The 20,042-nt window shown below is 39.0% G+C and overlaps 1 protein-coding gene across 4 annotated transcripts; it reads right to left on the bottom strand.

Annotated features, from left to right (window-relative positions):
* Positions 1-13,767: 13,767 nt before the first annotated feature.
* Positions 13,768-19,776, bottom strand: LOC109622851 (uncharacterized). Of its 4 annotated transcripts, XM_062860815.1 has the most exons (6): positions 15,463-19,776; positions 15,304-15,403; positions 14,900-15,235; positions 14,725-14,839; positions 14,533-14,657; positions 13,768-14,467 (listed from the first exon to the last, which is right to left on the bottom strand). In XM_062860815.1, the coding sequence occupies exons 1-6, from the start codon at positions 15,651-15,653 to the stop codon at positions 14,123-14,125; spliced, it is 1,212 nt and encodes a 403-aa protein (XP_062716799.1). In that variant the 5' UTR covers positions 15,654-19,776; the 3' UTR covers positions 13,768-14,122. The 4 variants fall into 4 exon arrangements, 3 of the variants coding, with proteins under 3 accessions (XP_062716799.1, XP_062716798.1, XP_062716800.1); XM_062860814.1 differs by having other exon boundaries at positions 14,725-15,235; XM_062860816.1 differs by having other exon boundaries at positions 13,768-14,657; positions 14,725-15,235.
* Between the last annotated feature and the right edge of the window lie 266 nt (positions 19,777-20,042).

Below are 20,042 nucleotides of genomic sequence, written 5' to 3'. Positions count from 1 at the left end.
TACGATGAATTTATTCCGCTAGCGACTGATGCTGGATATCCTTCACGATGAATATTAGAATCTCACTTCGTAGTCATCGACTAGCTTGCTGTACTGGAGTTTCAGAGCTGGATCCTTCTTCATCCGTCTTCGGAGAAAAAAGAGGCGACAGAGAGCTAACTCTCAGTTTTCTTTCAGCTGGGGAGTATATTCTTGTAAAAGCAGTGACACAACACATCTGCCGTCCACGTCTCGATAGTGGGTAGCCAGAAACTTTTTTTCACATTTCTCCTGGTTCGTAGGTTGATCAGCATCGTTGATTTTTTCGACTTCCCAAAACCTTTTCATGGTCTCGAAGAGTGTGCTGGCTGTGGATATGTAGCACTGCTGGTCGTTCTGCCTTTCCTCGTTTTCCTCGACATCACCAGCGATCACCTATCAAAAATGCGTCTCCTGGAGGTCGAGCAAGTTGTCTCGCAGTTGGATTCTTCCAAGTCGCAGGAAATGAGATACGCCAAGCAGCATATCGATTTGGCGAGGCGTATTAAACTCGGGATCAGCCAGGAACAGGGAAGTCGGAATGGGTCACCTCGATATATCCAGTTGGGTTGTGGGAATGGCGCTCGTCACCTTGGAAATCACCAAGCATTCGACCATGGTCGAGAAATCAGAATACCTAAATTCAACTGCCACTGTTAACTTCTCGTGAGCGCAAGTCCTGGCAGCACCTACTCCTGTAATTGGCACAAGCGTTGGAGCCCGTTGTACCGCCAGATGATCTGCCATACTCCGCGAAATGAAGCTCATCTGCGATCCAGAATCCCGAAGCACACGACAGGGTACCTTCCTGTTGCAAAGGTCTCGCACATTTACCAGAGCTGTCATGAGCATCACCGTCGTTCCAACGGTTGGTTGTTTGGAACAGCCGAGAAGGTTGTTACGATGGCGGCGCCGGATGGTTCACTGGAGTTGTGCTTGTCTGGTGTCAGTAGGTCGGCTCCAGAGGCACGTTTTCCTCCATTTGGGAAATTTGTGACACATGTCTTCCTAGATGAGCACTTGACGGAACGATGTCCTGGACTCAGGCAGTTGAAGCATAAATTCAACTCCTTTACCTTCTCTACGCGTTGCGCTGTTGTCCACTTGTTGAACGTAGGGTACTCGAAGTGGCGATGATCCTCGTTACACAAAAGACAACGCTGGCTCTTGCTCGTCGGAGCTGCAGCGTGCACCTTCTGAATTGTAGACTTCATGTTGGATGGCCTGGAGCTTCCTTCCTTCGTTGTAGGTGTTTGATGTTGGCGGTTCTGGAATCCCTCCAACACCTGACACTCGCTCTGCAGGAATTGTATCGTCTTGTCGAAGTCAGACAGCTTAGCGTGCTCCTGGGTCCTCTCCCACAGCTGAAGCGTCTGATCATCCAGTCGGGCCGTGACGATCTTAGTCAGCAAGAGACCAGACATCGCGTAGACATTTATGCTTTGGTACTGTTGAAAGACAAAAAATGGAGAAAACAACAACACAGTTTTCCAATGTTTTGCTCAAACAGCATCAAATTAGACAAGTAATCATAATACCCGCGCTTTTTGCACGACTTCCTTGCAGAAACGGAGAGTAAACCTTCTTACTATAAAAAAATCAGCTCATCACTACAAATCTAGTACTTCACCGATCATGTCCTATTAAAATATCAAACTGTCTCAAAGATCAGAGCAATTTTCATCTACCAAGGGGTCCACTATTGGTTAAAATACGCTTTTTTGATCAAGGCTTTATCAAGGCTCTCATAAAACTCATCGATTAAATTATTGGGTATATTATTTTTTTGCGTTGAGAACTGTGTGCAGATGCCAAATCACTATATTTTGTTGAAAGTGCATGGCACACAAATTACATAACGCTAAAACCACAGACAAACAGACGTAACACTTCGAACATTTTTCGATTCAAATCATAGTCACGGAAACATATTCGCCCAATGCTAAAAGGCCCATGTTTGGCCGACCACTAACTAGGTGGCGGTAGTGAGCAAACGTCAAACTCGAACAAAAACAATGCGAGCGCCACGGTTGGGCAGTTGGCCAACTATCAAATTTTGAAAAAGACCGTTAAATTGGTGTACGATATGAATTATCAGAGTGTTACGTCTGTTTGTCTGTGCTAAAACCGTCGATTTCAGATAATGCTTTTAGTAAGAAAGCCAAACATATTTTGTGCGGCTCGTATCGCTTAGCTCGACTCCCCTCTCCCCTATAGCGTTACGTAATAAGTGGACGATGCCTAGCCTTGCGTAGTGCGCTCTCCGGGATACAAACCTCTGTGTTCACGCTCGAACCTTACCAAGCCATCTGAGAAGGAACGTTTATCTAGAAGTCACTGCTAAAACTTATTTTGCGTTTACGAATTGCAAACCTGTATTCGTAATACAACTTGTTGCTATTGTGGACTTTACCAAACAGCATCGGCGGAGAAGTGTGAGAGTTTTCACACGCGCTACAGCAGACGAAGCTGTTTTCCCCTATAAAAGTGGTTTTTAGCTTAGAAAAGGGTGGTTTTGATATTGAAAAATTCCCATTCGAGTACCTGCCACACCGCTTGGTACTGGTTCTCGAAGAGGTTTGATGGAAGTGCTGTAAACATACGGCAGACGAAGACGACTACGACTAAAAAGCTTTTTCCATTATTATTACTCTCTGCCGTCAGTTGTTACTCTTACCGCAGCAGCACGACGACCTGTGGGGACGCGGACGTTGGGAAACGGGTGGGTTGAGCAAAACTTTAGAACATTGCGTCGAGACGTCCCGTGTCCCGTCGTCGGGGAGGTGCGCTGGAATGTGTTACACTGTACAGCTTTTTTAATATATTTAATGTAAAAATGTTCCATTATTTATTACTTTGTTACGTTTTTGTTTTGCTCGTGATGAACACGCTGTTCACTTGATGGCTGCCGTTGTTCGAGGGATAGAGTGTGGAGGGTCTGGGATCATGTTGATTTTTGGGGTTTGTTCTCGTTTCAATTATCTACCTATGAGAGACGGACCAACGCAGCGATGGAAGACGATGAGGTGCCGTGTAAGTACATAATGATATAATACACCAACCATGGCCAGGAGGAACAGATGGGATAAGATACGGTTGGTATGGGGTGTCTGCATACTTGATAGCATGTCCGAGATGAGCTGAGACTAATAAAGGAGATTGATTTACATTAGCTATATGAAATAGGATTACTTTTAATTTGGTGGAGCAACAGATGTTGAAACAGTTTGAGGTAAAGTTTCCCGGAAGAGTAAGTAAAGTTGATCAAGAAAAAGATGTGTGAAATTTTCTAGATTGGGTTTTAGCATTGAATTATAATACGAACTTCTGTTGACGTTGGGACTCTGTATTAAAGAGAAATGTCCTTAACTTACGTGCTGTTACCAACCGTTTGGGTAACAATGTCTTGTGTGGTGGAAAGGCTAGCTGTTGGTTCAGAGCATGTTATTGTTATTGTTTTTTTTTTTATTGAATATTGTATCTTTATATTATTTATTTAAATGTCTAAGTGTATCATAAATGTTGGTCTCCACTGTTGTGTGTTTGAGTTATGTTTATTTTACACTTAGTAGCTTAAGGTGTCTTTTCATTTATTTATTAATTTATTAGTTTACTTTGTTCTGTTTATATATTCCGATTGTAGATTTGTTTATTATTCAGATGCTTTATTTATCTATTTATTTATTTATATTTATTTATAGGTGGGCTTCATGGCCGTGCGGTTAGCGGCGTCAGTCGTCTAGGCGTTTCGTAAGCCTCGGAGTGCGGGTTCGATTCCCGCTCCAGTCGGGGAAAACTTTTCGTGAAACGGAAAATTCTCCATTGGACCACTGGGTGTTATGTGTGTTGTCCGTTGTCTCGTGTATGTGTAATGTTCAGTCTGTGCAGCCTCTGGCTGAAGACGGTGTAGTGTCTTTTTTATTTTTTTCTATTTATTTATTTATTTATTTATTTGATTATTTATTTATTTACTATTTAATATTAGATGCTTTATTTACATATTTATTCAGATTGATTTATATACAATTACTAGATTATTTATTTACAAAAAAAAAATGGAAAACAAGTGTTCGTTAGGGAGTGTTAAGGCTTCGCATGTAGCCTAAAATCGGAATTTTAATAAACTAAATTTATATGACACCTTACTCAAAATTTGTTAAAATTTGTTTAGTGTGTAAGTAACTGTCATCATCATCGGCGTCTTTGAATAAGCAGTTGTCACCAAAGCCAGGATATGCAATTTCTATATAGCAAGTCAAGCTGCGAGGTGGAAGGACAACCCCCCCCCCCCCTTCTCTCCTTAGGCCTTCTGGGAGGACTATAAATGAGATGGCAGAATTTGGGGAGGCTCTCTTATAGTATTGGTCCGGAGAAGTGATGAACGCGACGGTCCGGTTTTGTCCGCAATATTATAAACCGGTTGAGTTCCTTGTGTTAGTGATTTAAAACTTAAACTAAAAATAATCCTAACAAATTTCAATTCAATTAAATGTTAAAAATCTCTACAGCTAAAACGTCACAAACAGTATAAAACATTTAAGTTTTAATAGTACGGATCTTTGTGTGCCATCACCACAACGGTTGGTTAATTAGACACCTTTCAATATAAAGTTAATACCAACTGAGTTAGGCTACCAAAGATCACCAAACGTACGAAAAGTTCGAGCGAGTGTGGTGATTTTGAACTGCAGTGTGTGAAACAGTTGGAAGTGGTAAGAAGAAAGGGAATCCTCGCGTTAGGACTACCCCGTGACGTTCCGTAAAGTCTGTGCCTTACCAATGAACAATGGTGTCAGCTCGCTCGAACCCCGACCCAGTGAAAGTGCACGAATTGGTACCGCTCTCCGGACCCTGTGGAACAAAGGCCGTAAGCTAACCAGGCCTAACCGTCAAACTACAACCCCCCCCCCCCCCACCCCACTCCCCCTCTTATGGGGATGAGGTTGTGAAGATGACTGAAGCAGTGAAGAAGAAGCCGAATAATCGTAAGATCACCCGAACCATCCGGAATTCCAGCATCAACAGCTTATCGAATCATCAGCAGCAGCAACGGCCGCAACGTACCGGTGAGCTCGTCCCAAAACTATCATGTATATGAACCTTATGTAAAACCGTTACAATACACACACGCACACACACATAACCTCGAAGTTTTTCTAGTTTCATTAATAATAAATTTGTATGGCTCCTCTGAACCACAGTTTGTATTAATTTTGCTCGTAGAAATCTTGTTTTCCGTTGTCCGTTCCGTTTTGTACTATCCGCCTTTTTACCACACCAATCCCCTAGGAATTCTCCATGACCACCTCAACGACCCTGAGATCCAGGTTACCAAAAAAAGAGGCCTTGAGCGCCCACCCCGGAAGCAGCCGTCGGCTCAAGACCAGCAGCTTGGGGCTTTGGCCGATTCCCGTCTGGAATCTGGCGAGCATAGAAAAACCTGGCTCAAAGAGAATCGTTTCAGAGCAAGGGGATTGAACACATGGTTTAAGCGTTGTTCGATGAAGTTCTAGATTTGAAGTAATGAACTAAATATGTGTATGGGAGATGATCAGTTCTTTGTTTCTGATGTGAAATGCTGCAAAAAGCGTGGATATTATGATTCCTTGGCTATTTGATGCAGTTTGAACAAAACTTTGAGAAACTGTGTTGATGAAGAGGCAAGAAATGGAGAAAACAACAACACGTTTTGCTCAAACAGCATCAAATTAGGCAAGGAATTATAATACCGATGCTTTTTGATCAATTGCATTGCAGAAACGAAGAATTAAGCTTATCACCGTACAAAAAATTAGCTCATTTCTACAAATCTAGCACCGCCAGTCGGAGTGACATTGGACCTGGGCGGTAACTTTGGGCCAAAAATCAAGAAATATGTTTCGCTCAAAATACTAACATATATCAAAGTGACTATCAAAACGTGGATAGTATGTGGTAACCCGAGCAGAAGGGAATAACAACAGCATAAGGAGCTGTGTTATTTGGGCAAAATAACTGAATAATAAAATCGATTATTTTTAAGTTATTAACATAACATATTGTGTTACAAAGTTGTCTATCATAAGCAGCAAAATAAGAAATTCCATAACAAAAACTGTTCCTGGAAAACCATTTCAATAACTTGTTTTGTTAGTTTCAATAACAACTAAATAACAGTGAATTCGGAAAATATTTCAATAACAAATTTTGATATTAATATGTTATTGATAGTAATCGGAGAGCAGAATTTGCTATGATATCAAACTTGTTACTAAATAAGTTATAATACTTATTATATAAAATTATTCGCTTTGTCTCACAAACCCGCCAATAACATGAGGTTCATCACTCTGACGTAAGAAATATTTTCAAATGATGATGATGATGATGATGATGATGATGATTGTGTACCCACCATCAGCCCAAGGATTACCTATGACTGCAGAATCATACCACGTAAGAAATATTTTCAAATGATCGAAAAATACTATATTCAGCTTTTAATTCATTCTAAGAGATAATCGCATAATTGCAAGATAATCGAACTTTAGTTATTTCTATGTTATCAAATACGACGAGCTTCGATTTCCACCTGTAATTTATAAACTGTTATACATACTTTAATTGTTTTCGGAGCACGTGTGACCTTTTTTTCAGCATAGAAACTGAAGAATTTTTAGAATGCTCAACAGTTTTGCAGAAAATTTTTGGGATATTGGAAATATTGTACAGTTTATTACAGTTCTCCTGGAAAGATTCTTTTAATTCCTCTGATTTTTCCCTAGATTCAAGAATTATGTCGAATATTCCTCCTGGATTCTACAAGAATTCCTTCAAAAATTTTGCTATAATTTCTCCCAAACTTCCTCTGATGATTCCTACAGGACTTTCACCACAATTTTTTGCAATATTTTTTTTCTTAAATTGCTCTATTTATTTCTCTAAGGATTCCGTCAAAAACTCCTTTTATGTTTATCAAATGACTTTGTCATAAAATTCTTCCAAAAATTTGTCGATAGATTTGGTCATAAATTTTTCCATAAATGACTCCAAAAATCTTCCAGAAATTTCTCCGAGAGTTCTTTGACGGAATCTTTCATGGATTTTCAATGGCTCCTCTAGAAATTCCTCAAGAATCCTACATATAATGCCTTCAAGGGATTCTTCAGAATTTCCTGTGATCGTTAGTCTTGAAGTTCATGTTAAGATTTCTCTGAAAACTGCTTTGAGGATTTCACCATGAGTTTTTCCGAAGGATTCTCCAGGAGTTTTTCAAAAGATTCTGCCAAGAATCCTAATAATTGCTCAGAAGTATTAACTTCAGAATTTCTTAGAAAATTGCGCCATTAGTTCTCTTGAAGACTTCTCAAGAGATTTATCGAAAGGTTCCTCCAGAACTTCCAAGTGCTTATTCAAAAATTAATTAAGGAATTCTTTAAAGGAGTCGTTCAGGAATTTCTGCTTTAACTGAATACAAAAATGGAACAACACAAAGGGACAGGTCATAATTGTCGAATTGTTGCTGTGATTTCAAAACTTGTTACTGTTGTGCTATTGCTGATAAGTTGATCAATAGTACAGCAATAACTAAACTTGTACTTCAACAAAACATGTTATATCAATGTTATTTAGTTAGTGTATATCAATAGCTTGATTATAACAAAATGAGGTTGTCCAACAAAATTTGCTATGGAAAAGCTATGCCTTGATAATTTAATAATAACAAAACAAGATATAAAAACAAGTTATGTGATTTCGTAGTTATTAACTTGCTATTCTCCTCTGCTCGGGAAACATAACTTGCGTTGACCATCCGCTGTAGGAAAAAATCGCATTTTGTTGATTTTCCATTGAGAAAATGTGATGTGAATTTCATGGTTAGGCGTATATACTGTACAACATTGTTGTTTTAAAATGCCCTACAAATGTGAATCAAAACAACTGAGAATATTCACATTATTTTATGCATACTATGGTCTTTGTTTTTAAAAATAAATGTAAGATTTATATTCCACGAAGCCTGGGCATTAGGCTGTCCCATAAAAAATCGATGGTTGAAAATTCAAGGTGCTCAACCTTTAAATGAAAGATATACATATTTGAAGCATTTTTGTAGAACATTTCGATTTTCCAAAAAAATCGTTTAGAGGTTTCGCCAGGGCTAGTAAAAAGTCTATTTTTGGAGCGTTTTTCAAAAAAAAAAAATCATATACTATTTTTTATTTTCAACTATGAAAGTTTTATCTGATAGCATTTCATATGCGCAATATCTCTAAAAAAAGATGTAATATATTTGAAAAAATATTTTTTTAATAATTTTAATGTAAAAGAATCATTTTTCAAAAATTGCTCTGGCGGAACCTCTAAACGATTTGTTATCAGCCTGTGGATAATCTCGAGTCGTTTCACGTTTCGGTTATCTACTCGTGCCCTCATCCACACAGCGGCGCAGTACCGTAATATGGAGACCGCTACTGTCGCAAGCAGCTAACGGTTGCTCGCGACTACTGCCGAGCTATTTGACATCATCTTCGACAATGCCATAATCGCCATGCTTGCCCTTTTGCAAGCATATTCCACGTGGCTACCGGATTTCAGCTTGTCATTGATCATGCCCCCCAGATACTTCAGTGAGCGCTTGGAGTTGATCGTACACTCACCCCTGGTGACCACTGTCTGCTGTTCAGACTTGCGGTTGTTCTCCATTACCACCTCCGTTTTGTGCGCGAGTACCAGCTGTCTCAGCCTCATCCACTTCTCCGCTACGCCTATCGCATGCGCTGCTTTCAACTCCACTTCCTCTATCGACTCACCGTATACAACGAGGGTAATATCTGTTGAATAGGCTGAGTGTACCAGTTATCGCCATAGTGGTACCCTATTTGGCAATAGTGGTTATTTGATATAATTCCAAATGTTGCGTCATTTCAAACGTTTCAATGACAAGAAGCATTTAAATGCTTGCTACTAAAACTTTCATTATAGGTGAAAGCTTGAAAACTTTCTAAATTTCCACTATGGCCAAATAGGCAACCACTATGGCCATAACTGGTACATCTACCCTACCTTCCTTTTTCTAAATCAACTGTGGCATTATATGTAACGCCTTAGGGCAGTATTCTGAGCTCATGCGAATAAACGGACGGACCGTTCTGATCAGTTCATTTACGATCTTCAAGCTGAACACTTGTGTTCCTCAATCTCTCTCCAGAAAGCTACAGCTGAAATACCCGATAAGAAAACCGAACAGTGTTGACGAGGCAAATTGGTTAAATCGTTCAAGGTATCGCGTGTGAATTTTGACGATAGTGTTCCATTTTGCGAGAAATCAAAGCCTGATACGCGTGATTGCAAATTTCTTCGTGGGAGAAGACTCATCAACGTGAGGAATCTGCGGGCGTCATTTCAGGCAAAATTTCTGCATCCGCACCGGCAAAAAGGACATAGAATAGTGTGAACACGTGTCACCTCGCATTTGATAGTATCTGGAAATTGGTTCCAAACCTGGTTCCAACAAATAAAGGAGTAAGTTTTGCAGTTTGATTGAGTTTCATACTGTGTAATTAATTGTTGCTAAACTATACTAAAACTTCCTAACCTTTTGTCAGACGCCATTTTGAACTGTGTGCTATTCAGGGAGAGAGACAGGCAATAAAGCACCAAGGGCAAAACGGTCACAGACCATAATTGATATAGCCATTGAAAGAAAACTATTGTTATACCAGCTATTAATTTCTTCCTCTCTAATCCATCTAGGCATTCCAAGTCCTATTAACGAGGGCTACTCAGGTGGATTTAAAACGACGCCTCATCACTGTGTGCCCCTGCCCACTTCGCACCGCCTCCAAGCCACGCCTGCCAAAGGGTAGAAGGTCCAGCTGTGTACTGCCAAGGTCGACATCCTCATTCGGTAAGCTCATTCCACTTTTTCCTTTTTTTGTGAACCCGGCCGATTATAAAAGTGAATAGAAAAGTGTTTATAGTGATTTCTTAAACAAAATGGCGCAAACCAACATTTCGCTGACAATTGAACCTTATCGTAGAGGCAATTCTTTCACGGACTGGGTTGAACGACTTGGCTATTTCTTTTTGGTTAACCATGTGTCGAACGAAATGAAAAAAGCACCTCATTACAATAAGCGGTCCAACAGTTTTTACAGAGCTAAAGCTATTGTTTCCCAATGATGGTTTAACAAATGCTTCTTATGAAGACATGGTGTCCAAATTGAAATTGAGATTTGACAAAACAGAAACTGATTTGATACAGCGGTTTAAATTTAACAATCGGGTTCAGCAACCAGACGAATCGATTGAAGATTTTATTTTATCGGTCAAGCTGCAGGCCGAATTTTGCAATTTTGCGGATTTCAAAAATTCTGCTATTAGAGATAGAATCGTAGCGGGTGTGCGTGATAAGCTTTTGCAACAACGCCTCTTCAATGAGGAGAATTTGACTCTAGCTTCAACGGAAAAACTTTGTACAACTTGGGAGATGGCTGGAAACAATGCGCAAAGGCTCCAAGATGTGGGAAACGCCGCGCAAATAGCTTCAATCCGTTCTCCTAGTGGCTCGGCTTTAGCAAAGTTGGCGGCAGTTTATCGTTTCAACAATTCAGGGCAATCAGGGCAAGGTAGAGGGCCAGTGAAAAGCCGACTGGGTTTCAATAGGCCTTTTAATAGTACACAACCAGGAAGAGGAGCATACAGCAGACGTGAGCAGGGTTATAGCAGAAGCGTGAATAACTCAAGGGCTATGGAGTGGAGAAAGATTCCAGGGCGACCACTGGCGGATATAGTGTGTGACTTCTGCGGTATAAAGGGCCTAAATGCTTCAGGCTGAAGAACATGACACGTGACACGGTTCATTTCACAGAGGATGTGGAAGCTGAGGAACTCGAGCGGCCCAGCGAGGATCTTTGTGAACGGATGCAGTATCTGAGGACGAATGAGGACGATGATGATAACTCAGGTGAATTGCAATGTATGATGATGTCTTGTATTAACAAAATTAGCGATGCATGTTACGTGCAGGTTGAAATTGAAGGAAAGTTTACTAAAATGGAGATTGATTGTGGGTCATCGGTCACGGTAATGAAAAACGCTCAATATTATTCGCAATTTAAAGGCCCTTTGAGGAAAAGTGATAAAAGGTTGATTGTAGTGAATGGTTCGAGGCTTAATGTTGAAGGTGAAACAGATGTGGTAACTGTCAAATTGCCATTGTTGGTTTTAAATAGTGGGTATAATTTTACACCGCTGCTGGGGAGAACTTGATTAGATGTGTTCTTTCCCCAGTGGATTTTTTTTGCGAATTCGTTAAATATAAATAGTTTGACTGATCTGCAAAATAGTGCCTTAATTGAAGAGATCAAGGGAAAATTCTCAAACGTTTTCATTAAAGATTTTTCAACACCTATTAAGGAATATGAAGCTGATTTGGTTATCAAGGATAGGCCACCTATTTTTAGAAAGGCATATGACGTACCTTACAGGTTGAGGGAAAAAGTTTTGGATTACTTGACGAAATTAGAGAATGAAAAAGTTATCACTCCTATTAAGACAAGCGAATGGGCTTCGCCTGTAGTTATCGTTATAAAGAAAAATAATGACATTCGCCTTGTTATTGACTGCAAGGTGTCAATAAACAGAATGATTATACCGAATACGTATCCCCTACCGGTTCCCCAAGATATTTTTGCTAAATTGGCTGGTTGTAGGGTGTTTTGCGCATTAGATTTAGAGGGGGCATATACCCAGCTGGCATTGACGAATAGACCAAACGGTTTATGGTCATAAACACTATTAAGAGCTTATACGTATATAATCGTTTACCACAGGGGGCCTCATCGAGTGCATCGATTTTTCAGCAGGTTATGGACCGAGTATTAGACGGTATTGAATTCGTATCTTGTTATTTAGACGATGTACTCATTGGCGGTAAAAATTTGGAGCGTTGTAAGCAAAAACTTAACATGGTTTTGGAAAGATTAGAAAAAGTTAACATAAAAGTAAATTTGGATAAATGTAAATTTTTTGTCACGGATTTGCCATATTTGGGTCACATCATAAGCGAGCGGGGGCTAATGCCATGTCCAGAAAAAATTTCAACGGTGCAGAATGCGAAAGAGCCCTCTAATACGACAGAGTTGAAACCATTTCTGGGACTAATTAACTTTTACAATAAATTCATTCCACAACTGTCTACAAAACTGCATCCGTTATATATTCTTTTGAAAAATAATGTAAAATTTGATTGGGATAAAAATTGTGACCATGCATTTAAAATCAGCAAACACTCATTATTGGAAGCCCCTTTGTTAGAATTCTATGATCCGCATAAGCCGATTGCTGTCGTTTCGGATGCTTCAGGATATGGATTAGGGGGAGTGATAGCTCATGTAGTGAATGGGGTGGAGAAACCGATATCGTTTACTTCTTTTTCGTTGAATGACGCTCAAAAGAAGCCTTGGCACTAGTATGCACTATTAAGAAGTTCCACAAATATTTGTATGGGAAAAAGTTTGAGGTATTCACGGATCACAAGCCACTTGTAGATATTTTCGGTAAAAATGACCAGCATTCTATCTATGTCACAAGGCTTCAACGCTACATATTAGAGTTAACAATATATGATTTTGAAATTCAGTATCGTCCCTCGGCTAAAATGGGCAACGTCGATTTTTGTTCCCGTTTTCCGTTAGCACAGAGTATACCACAAAATTTGGATGCTGAAATGATTGGTAGCATAAATTTTTCCAAGGATTTTCCGATAGACTTGATGGCAGTGGCTGGGGCAACCAAGGAAGACGGATTTTTACAAGATGTAATATCGTATATTCTTAAAGGTTGGCCAAAGAAGGTGGATAAAAAATTCAGTGATGTTTTTGCTAATCAGCATGAATTAGAATATATTGATGAATGTTTATTATACAGAAACAGGGTAGTAGTTCCAAAGACGATGCAGAAAGCCGTACTCAAACTTTTGCATGCAAATCACGTCGGCATTGTTAACCCATTTCCGCCCAGTGATCTATTTATAGATCAGATGCCTCGAACGCCCAGTGATCTATTTATAGATCAGTAACTTTTGCGATAACTGCGGAGAAATGAAGCATTTTGGAAGACTGGTGTCTTCAGCAAAGTTGTTGAGAAGATCAAGGACTCTTCGATAGTACGTAATTTAATACGTATTCGCTCCAGTAGGTGGCACTAGTGATCACGAAACATTGTGCTTTGCAGGTATTTCGTCAACAGCCATTGCCAATACTGTCGCCTTCGTATCTTGAGAATCAGACTGCATAGAAAAAAATTATATTCAGCAAAGTTAATCAGGACATCAAGAGCTATCCGATAGTGAACTAGTTGGTTCTAGGTTTACCCGTTAGGTGGCGCTAGTGGGCTCTAAAAAAATAAACCTCTTTATCTCGAGAATCAGACTACATAGGAGAATTCTGTCTTCGGCAAAGTTGATCAGGGCATCAACAGCTATCGGATGAACTAGTTGATTGTAGGTTTGTCCGCTAGGTGGCGTTAGTGAGGCCTAAACAAAACAAATCTCAGTATCTTGAGAATCCGACTACATAGAAGAATTTCGTCTTGGGCAAGGTTGATCAGGACATCAATAGCTATCCGATAGTGAACTAGTTGGTTCTAGATTTATCCGTTAGGTGGAGCTAATGAGTCCTAAAAAATTTAAACCTCTGTATCTCGAGAATCCGTTTACATAGAAGAATTTTGTCTTCGGCAAGGTTGATCTGGACATCAACACGGTCGTTTGCGAAAACCCATTAATGGGTGAAAAAACACCCATTTGCGCTAGAAGTGCCTCTCCTCATTTAATGGGTAAACCCGGTTTACCCATTAACGGGTAAACGCACTTTATGTCAAAAGATGGGTATTTTTTTACCCATTGTGAAAAAGCCTCATTTGCTAATAATGGGTAAAAATATACCCATTTTCATAAATGAAAAATGGAGCAGTTTGGTAGATTGTTGAATAGTACTTCATCATAAAATGCAAAGAAATAAAAAAAGTAGTTTTTCAATTATATTTATTTATGCCTTATTTTTCAGTAAATATTACAGAGATGAATTCATCAATAATAAATCAATATTTCGCATACATTTTAGTCAGAATCGGTATCGCTAGCTTCGGCTGAAAGAGATTTCGAAAATTTTACGGCAAGGTGATTCACACCTTGTGTACTACCATTGCTTTTTGTCTTGTAGGCAACTACTTCAAAAAGTTCGATAACCTTCCTGACTGCCGCCGGAACCGCAACGCCAAAAACACAAAAACTCTTGAAAAACACATCAATTGCCTGGAGTGACGATTTACCACAATCCAGAATTTCACCTTGGAGATAAATGTAATAATGTTCGCCATCGGTGATGATGTGGGGCTGCACTTTTTGGACGAGGTTGATTCCAACATACTTTGCTAGTTGCTCGGCTAGTGATGTATCGTGCTTCTGTAAATATGTAGAAAAATATATAAGCTATAGATAGCAATGCGATGCTGAAAGAAAAACCGTACCGGTATCCATCTAACCAGAGGAGCTACCAATTGTTCCTCTACTGGCAACGATTCGATTCCAATAGTTTTGCTGGTGCCCCTCTGGCCCAAAACTAGGAAAATGCGTAGACATCCGCGAAGATGATCTATGGAAATGGAACAAATAAAACAAGTTTTATTAGTTATAAATAAAATGAACATGAAAAGCATTACCATCGTGAACACCATTGAAATTATCATCCTCCAGCATCAGCCCCCTGGACAAAAATTGCTTTATGTGCGACGATTTATTGTAATTTGGATTCATCCGTTCATATGCTTTTTGGATCTGTGAATTTTGAATAGCATTAACGAACATTAAAATACATATTCTCAGATATATGCTTACCATAACACCATTAAATGTCTTGAAATGGGGGAAAATAGAAAGGATGTCGTGCACCCTCTTTTTCTCCCGCAAAAGCATCAGTAGAAGGTCATGTGCCTCAGCCATACCTTTCATAATGGCATGGAAGTTTACTGGTACTGGGTCGACACAGCCAATAGCTTGGGCTTTTTCAATTGTTTCGGGTGAAACATTGGTGACTGTATTCAGTTTTCTTTTATGGACAAATTTCTTATTCTCTGGCAGAATATTTTTGCAGGCGTTCCTCAGGTGCGACTGAATTAAACCAGTATGTTCCACTCCTGGATTTTTTCCGCCGTTCTTCCAGAAGAAATAGGACTAGAATGCAAAATAAAATATAAATTAAATAATATAAATTAATAGTATAATAAATAATTGCAACTTACGTAATCTGGTGCATTTTCTGCCACTTTAGTATTTTTCAGTAAAGGGAATGTATCAATGATTCTGATAGCTAGCTCTTTTTTCTCTTCAAATGTGGGATATCTTAAAAGAAAAAAAGCATGGTTGATATTTTTATTACATGCTGCCTCAAGCATACTTACACGTGATGGTTAACTAGTTTTTCAACCGCATTTTTGCATACGACTCGAACCATCATTAGAAGCTCTTTGTGTGAAGGTACAATATTGGCATCCAGTTTTGAATACACCACACGCCGAAATTTGCTGTTGTTTTCAAGAATTTCTCGCATCTGTAAACGCAAAATAAATAAATATATTAGTTTAGAAAACATAGATTACCACGATTGTCCTATTTGAATAGAATATTTTTATATCACAACACGGTTTCACCTTAATGATTCAGAGTCAGTTCACCTTAAACCAGACAAGGTTGCTGCCAGCGATTTTGGCAAATCATAAGCAAGATCATAAGAACACCCTTTCCTGCCATTGCAAAAAAAATGAATAAATAAATGCGACTGACTGACGAATTAAAAAATTGATTTAATCTAAAATATTATTTAATTATATTTTTTTTTCTATTTGTTACAATCAATTGAAATAGTATTAAAGTTTTTGATACAAAGATTTTAATTATTTACGATATATTTGTGAAACTATATTTACAATAATTGGCAGTAAAGGGTTTATTGACATAAGGAAGGAAACTGTCTAAAGTCTGAAACTGTGTTGATTGGATCAAGCTATCAGTTTGCAGCTAACAATACTGCTACTAAGTGTCTGTGTAAGTGCTATTTCAATAATAAAATAAAGCAAATTAACAATTAATTTTGTTTTGCTTTTATATTTCTTTTAGATGGTAATATAATTTTCGTGCATACCTGTTTGGAAGTCATCGCAGAGGTACTACAAGTAGATGGCCCTACTCCAGATGAACCTGCTGATCCTTTGCTTGTTGATGGCTCTGCTCCGGATGCTGCTGATCCTGCTTTAATTCTCGATGGTCCGGCTTCGCCCACCAGTGATACGTCTGCGGATGCTGATGGTCGGGAAACTGACGGTGACGGATTATCGTCTGATATTTGCAAAAGTTTTGCAACCGTTGAGTTGATTATCAGACGAGGTCCCATTTCGTTCAAGCCAATTTTGGTCAAGTAGTCGTCAGTCACGTACTTCAACGACTCGTCAGAGAATTTGTTTGCTTAAAAACAAGAAGTAGACAGTGCAAAGAAATAATACGCAGGTACATATTAGTCCTGTTCAATGAAGTGGGTTGTATTTACATTGTCGAAGTTGCGTTATCCCGCTCTTACCCATTCGCCAACAAATGGGTAATAGGTAATTCAACAATGTTCAACCTACTTCATTGAACATGACTATCAATCAACCTACTATAAGGCTAGTTTGCACAGTACTGTGCAAAAACAAAGAACAAGTAATGGTCAAGGCATGCAAGGTAAATCTCTTTTCGCTCGTGTTCTGATAGCCAAAGTATAACAGGTATAGCCAATTTCAAGTGATTAAACATAATAGTCCTGTTCAATGAAGTAGATTGAACATTGTTGCTGCTGCATTCTGCTCTTACCCATTTGTTGACGAATAGATAAGAGCAGGATGCAGCAATGTTCAACCTTCTTCACCAGGACTAATATCAATATCATAAGGGGTATTTTCTTCTTTCTAGTAATACTGAATGAACTGCTCATGAAATATAAACATTTATTACAAAATAAAAACTGTGCGTTGGAACTAACATAACAACAATTCAACTACTGCTCATCCCTCTATTTAACAGCTATCGTTATATTTCAAGCTTATGAAATAAGCATCACTTACACCAGCCATCTGCCACAAACTGTATGCTTTTCTAGTGAAAATATTCTGAGCAGATATTCTTACAGTTTTACTCGTCGGTACTACTTCGTAACTATTTAAATACCTACTAAAATCAACTATACGTAAGGTTTGAATTATGAAACAACAATCTTCGTCTGCCATGTTTAATTTTATTATGGCTTTTATGATACCATATTCTTCATTGTTACATGTATGATATTTTGCTATCAATCCTTGGCGGAAGCTAGTACCATCAATTAGAAGATGATTAACAAATATTATTGTTTGAGGAAAATCGAACAACAGCATGGCAAAGTCGTGTGCATTTTTCGCTGACGGTGAAGCAGATTTGACTATTTGATTTTTCGTTTTGTAGTTATGATCGATTATTGCGTTTACTTGTTTTAAATTTAGCCTTTTCATCAAACTAAAAGTTATGTTCTGAAAATTATTGCATGTCTTAGACTGCAAATTGGAAATTTTGAACTTCGCTTCGAATTGAAGACAACTCATCTTACTTATTGGTCCACTTTTGCGAATAACTTCAGGGTAATGCGAAATATGATGGACCTTGTTAATCGGATGTTTGTGAGGGAAATTTTTCTTGAAATTATCGTGAAAGCTTCTGATTGCGGAATCCAAGTGTTCAATGTCGTCATGACTCAGTAGGGTTGAAAACGAAAGATGAGTGATTAGTAGTAGATCAGCAATAAGTTCTTGGAAAGTCTCATGGTTGTTCAAAATATCGGCAATTATGAATGGGAACGCTCTCAACAATAGCCATGTCTGCGACGCAGATTGACTAATTGAATTGCCACTCGCTTTTAGTCCTTTGGCGTTGAAATTTCCAATCGGGCGATCCTTTGATTCTATTTCACCGTAATTGAACGATGTAATCCTATTGTTGAGTTCAACCTCTGTGATCGACTTCATTTGGTTAAGTAAGTAGTTGAGAGTTTCTTTAATGACCATTCCGGCAATGCCTTCCAGAATGTCATGCATCGGATCAAAGCTGACATGTTCCGCAAAATGAAAATATTTTAAGGAATGCAATATTGTCTCTCGTTGTAAGCCACATTTTGAAGGGACAGTTTTTCCCTCTTGTAGTGCTATTAAGTCTGCAGTTATGCTATCTCGCGTCCTGGCTGGATATTCAGCTCCGAATTTCCCGTTGTGAAAAGCCTCCCTGCTAACATAACAAGCTCGACAAAAAATCTTCGACTGTGGTGGCATCAATTCCAGAATCTCATGAACAGCCAAAGTGTCTCCCAACACATGAACCACAGTTGCATGTAACGTGTGATTCTCATTCTCGCCCAAACGCAGTACTACACCTGAATCTGATTCCATCTCCGACAAATCCTCCATAAGCGGTTGAAGTATTTTTTTGAAGCCATATTTCTTCAGCAGGTTTGATTTCACCACAAGGACAGTATACACCCGATCCAGCGTGGAATTGACCCGGTCATCAAAATTCTGCACTTTGAAACTAATAGTTGTGACTTTTTGTTTACCCTTACGTGATCCCAATGGGTTACAATGTTCGACGTCGTCAATATGCATAGACAAACGTATCGCAAATGGGTACCTTTGCAAGAAAGCATGATGTTGATACAACATACCATCCTTGAAGCTTCGAACATCACCTGTAGCGGACTGGTTCTCTTCAAGAATCATTGCTCTAGCAGAAGGGTTCTGGATAACCAAACCAAGAACCTCTTTAATAGAGATGTAGTGCATAACATCTTTAAGTCGCTTGATTCGCTTCGTCGATTTGAAAGTATTCTTTCGTTTTTTGCTTGTAACGTGGATTCGGGTCACTTTGCGAATTTTACGGCGACCAAGAACAAATTCTTTTGACTCCGGTATACTGCGTTTAGAAATCCCGCATAGATAGGCAAGATTATCAGCTGGCGTTTGAACGTCAACGTATGGATTGGTAATTTCCAACTTGTTAATCATGTCAATCACGTTTTCATCGTGAACTGAAACATCAGAAGCGTCAATAAAATGTTTGACTATGCCCATTGCATACTGTTGGTAATGGTTCAGCATTTCCGTACATTGTGTGATAAAAACTTGGATTTTGGTTTCTGGCAAGCCAACATCACAGCGCAACTTGGCCACTGACTGAGATGCTTGACTAAAAAAACATCCTTTGACAACTCGGCCATATAGAAAAACGGGTTCTTAATGACTTCGTTCGTGTCTTCCGTAGCGGGGTCCACGTCCATTGGCTCAGATTGAGGTTCTGGAATATGCTCCTCAAACCGAGCACCCATTTCTTGGTGGTTTGGCGGCCTACATGAAAGGAAGTGCCGCTTGAGGTTCCAAAAGGTTGATTGCAAAGATCCACAGTACTTGCATAAAAACGGAAGAGTGTTCTTCCGGCTGGTGTTGAGGTTATGGACAACCCTGATGTGCTGCTTGAGGCCCCTCAAACTCTCGTTTTCCACAAATTCACAGCCATCAACTGGGCACGGATAACCTTTTGTAATATTGAGGTTTGATGCCATCAGCTTTTGAAATAAATGAAGTTTTAAAGAAAACTTACCCTTCAACTTCTCGTACGACTCTTGATCAAGCTTCTTTTTAAGTTCCTCCATTTTCTTGATGGCGCTGGCGCTTTCCGAATCTCGTTCTGAATAATGTTCTGGAAGGATGGAGATATTTTTATTTTTACGTTGGACAAATTTATTTATTTATTTATTTATTTATTCAAATAATTCAACTGACTTTGCTAGTCTTATTGAATATCTTAAAACTAATACAACAATCAACAATATACAAAAAAAAACATTACACTACATTTTCAACACAGATTTTACAAGCATCAACATATTAGAAATAAGAAACTAGCATACCTCAACTCACATTAACGCGGA

This window comes from Aedes albopictus, chromosome 3 (assembly GCF_035046485.1).
Source record: "Aedes albopictus strain Foshan chromosome 3, AalbF5, whole genome shotgun sequence".
Taxonomy (NCBI): Eukaryota; Metazoa; Arthropoda; class Insecta; order Diptera; family Culicidae; genus Aedes; species Aedes albopictus.
This window is presented reverse-complemented; position numbering and strand designations above follow the sequence as displayed.

Bases quoted from the DNA above. Each gene is read 5' to 3' on its own strand.
- LOC109622851 (XM_062860814.1), bottom strand. From the start codon at position 15,653: ATGTTTTCTAAACTAATATATTTATTTATTTTGCGTTTACAGATGCGA. The intron at 14,658-14,724 runs GTAATGCTTTTC...CCATTTCCATAG, and splicing joins TTTCAATGGTGTTCACGATG to ATCATCTTCGCGGATGTCTA. The intron at 14,468-14,532 runs GTACGGTTTTTC...ACATATTTACAG, and splicing joins CTCTGGTTAGATGGATACCG to AAGCACGATACATCACTAGC.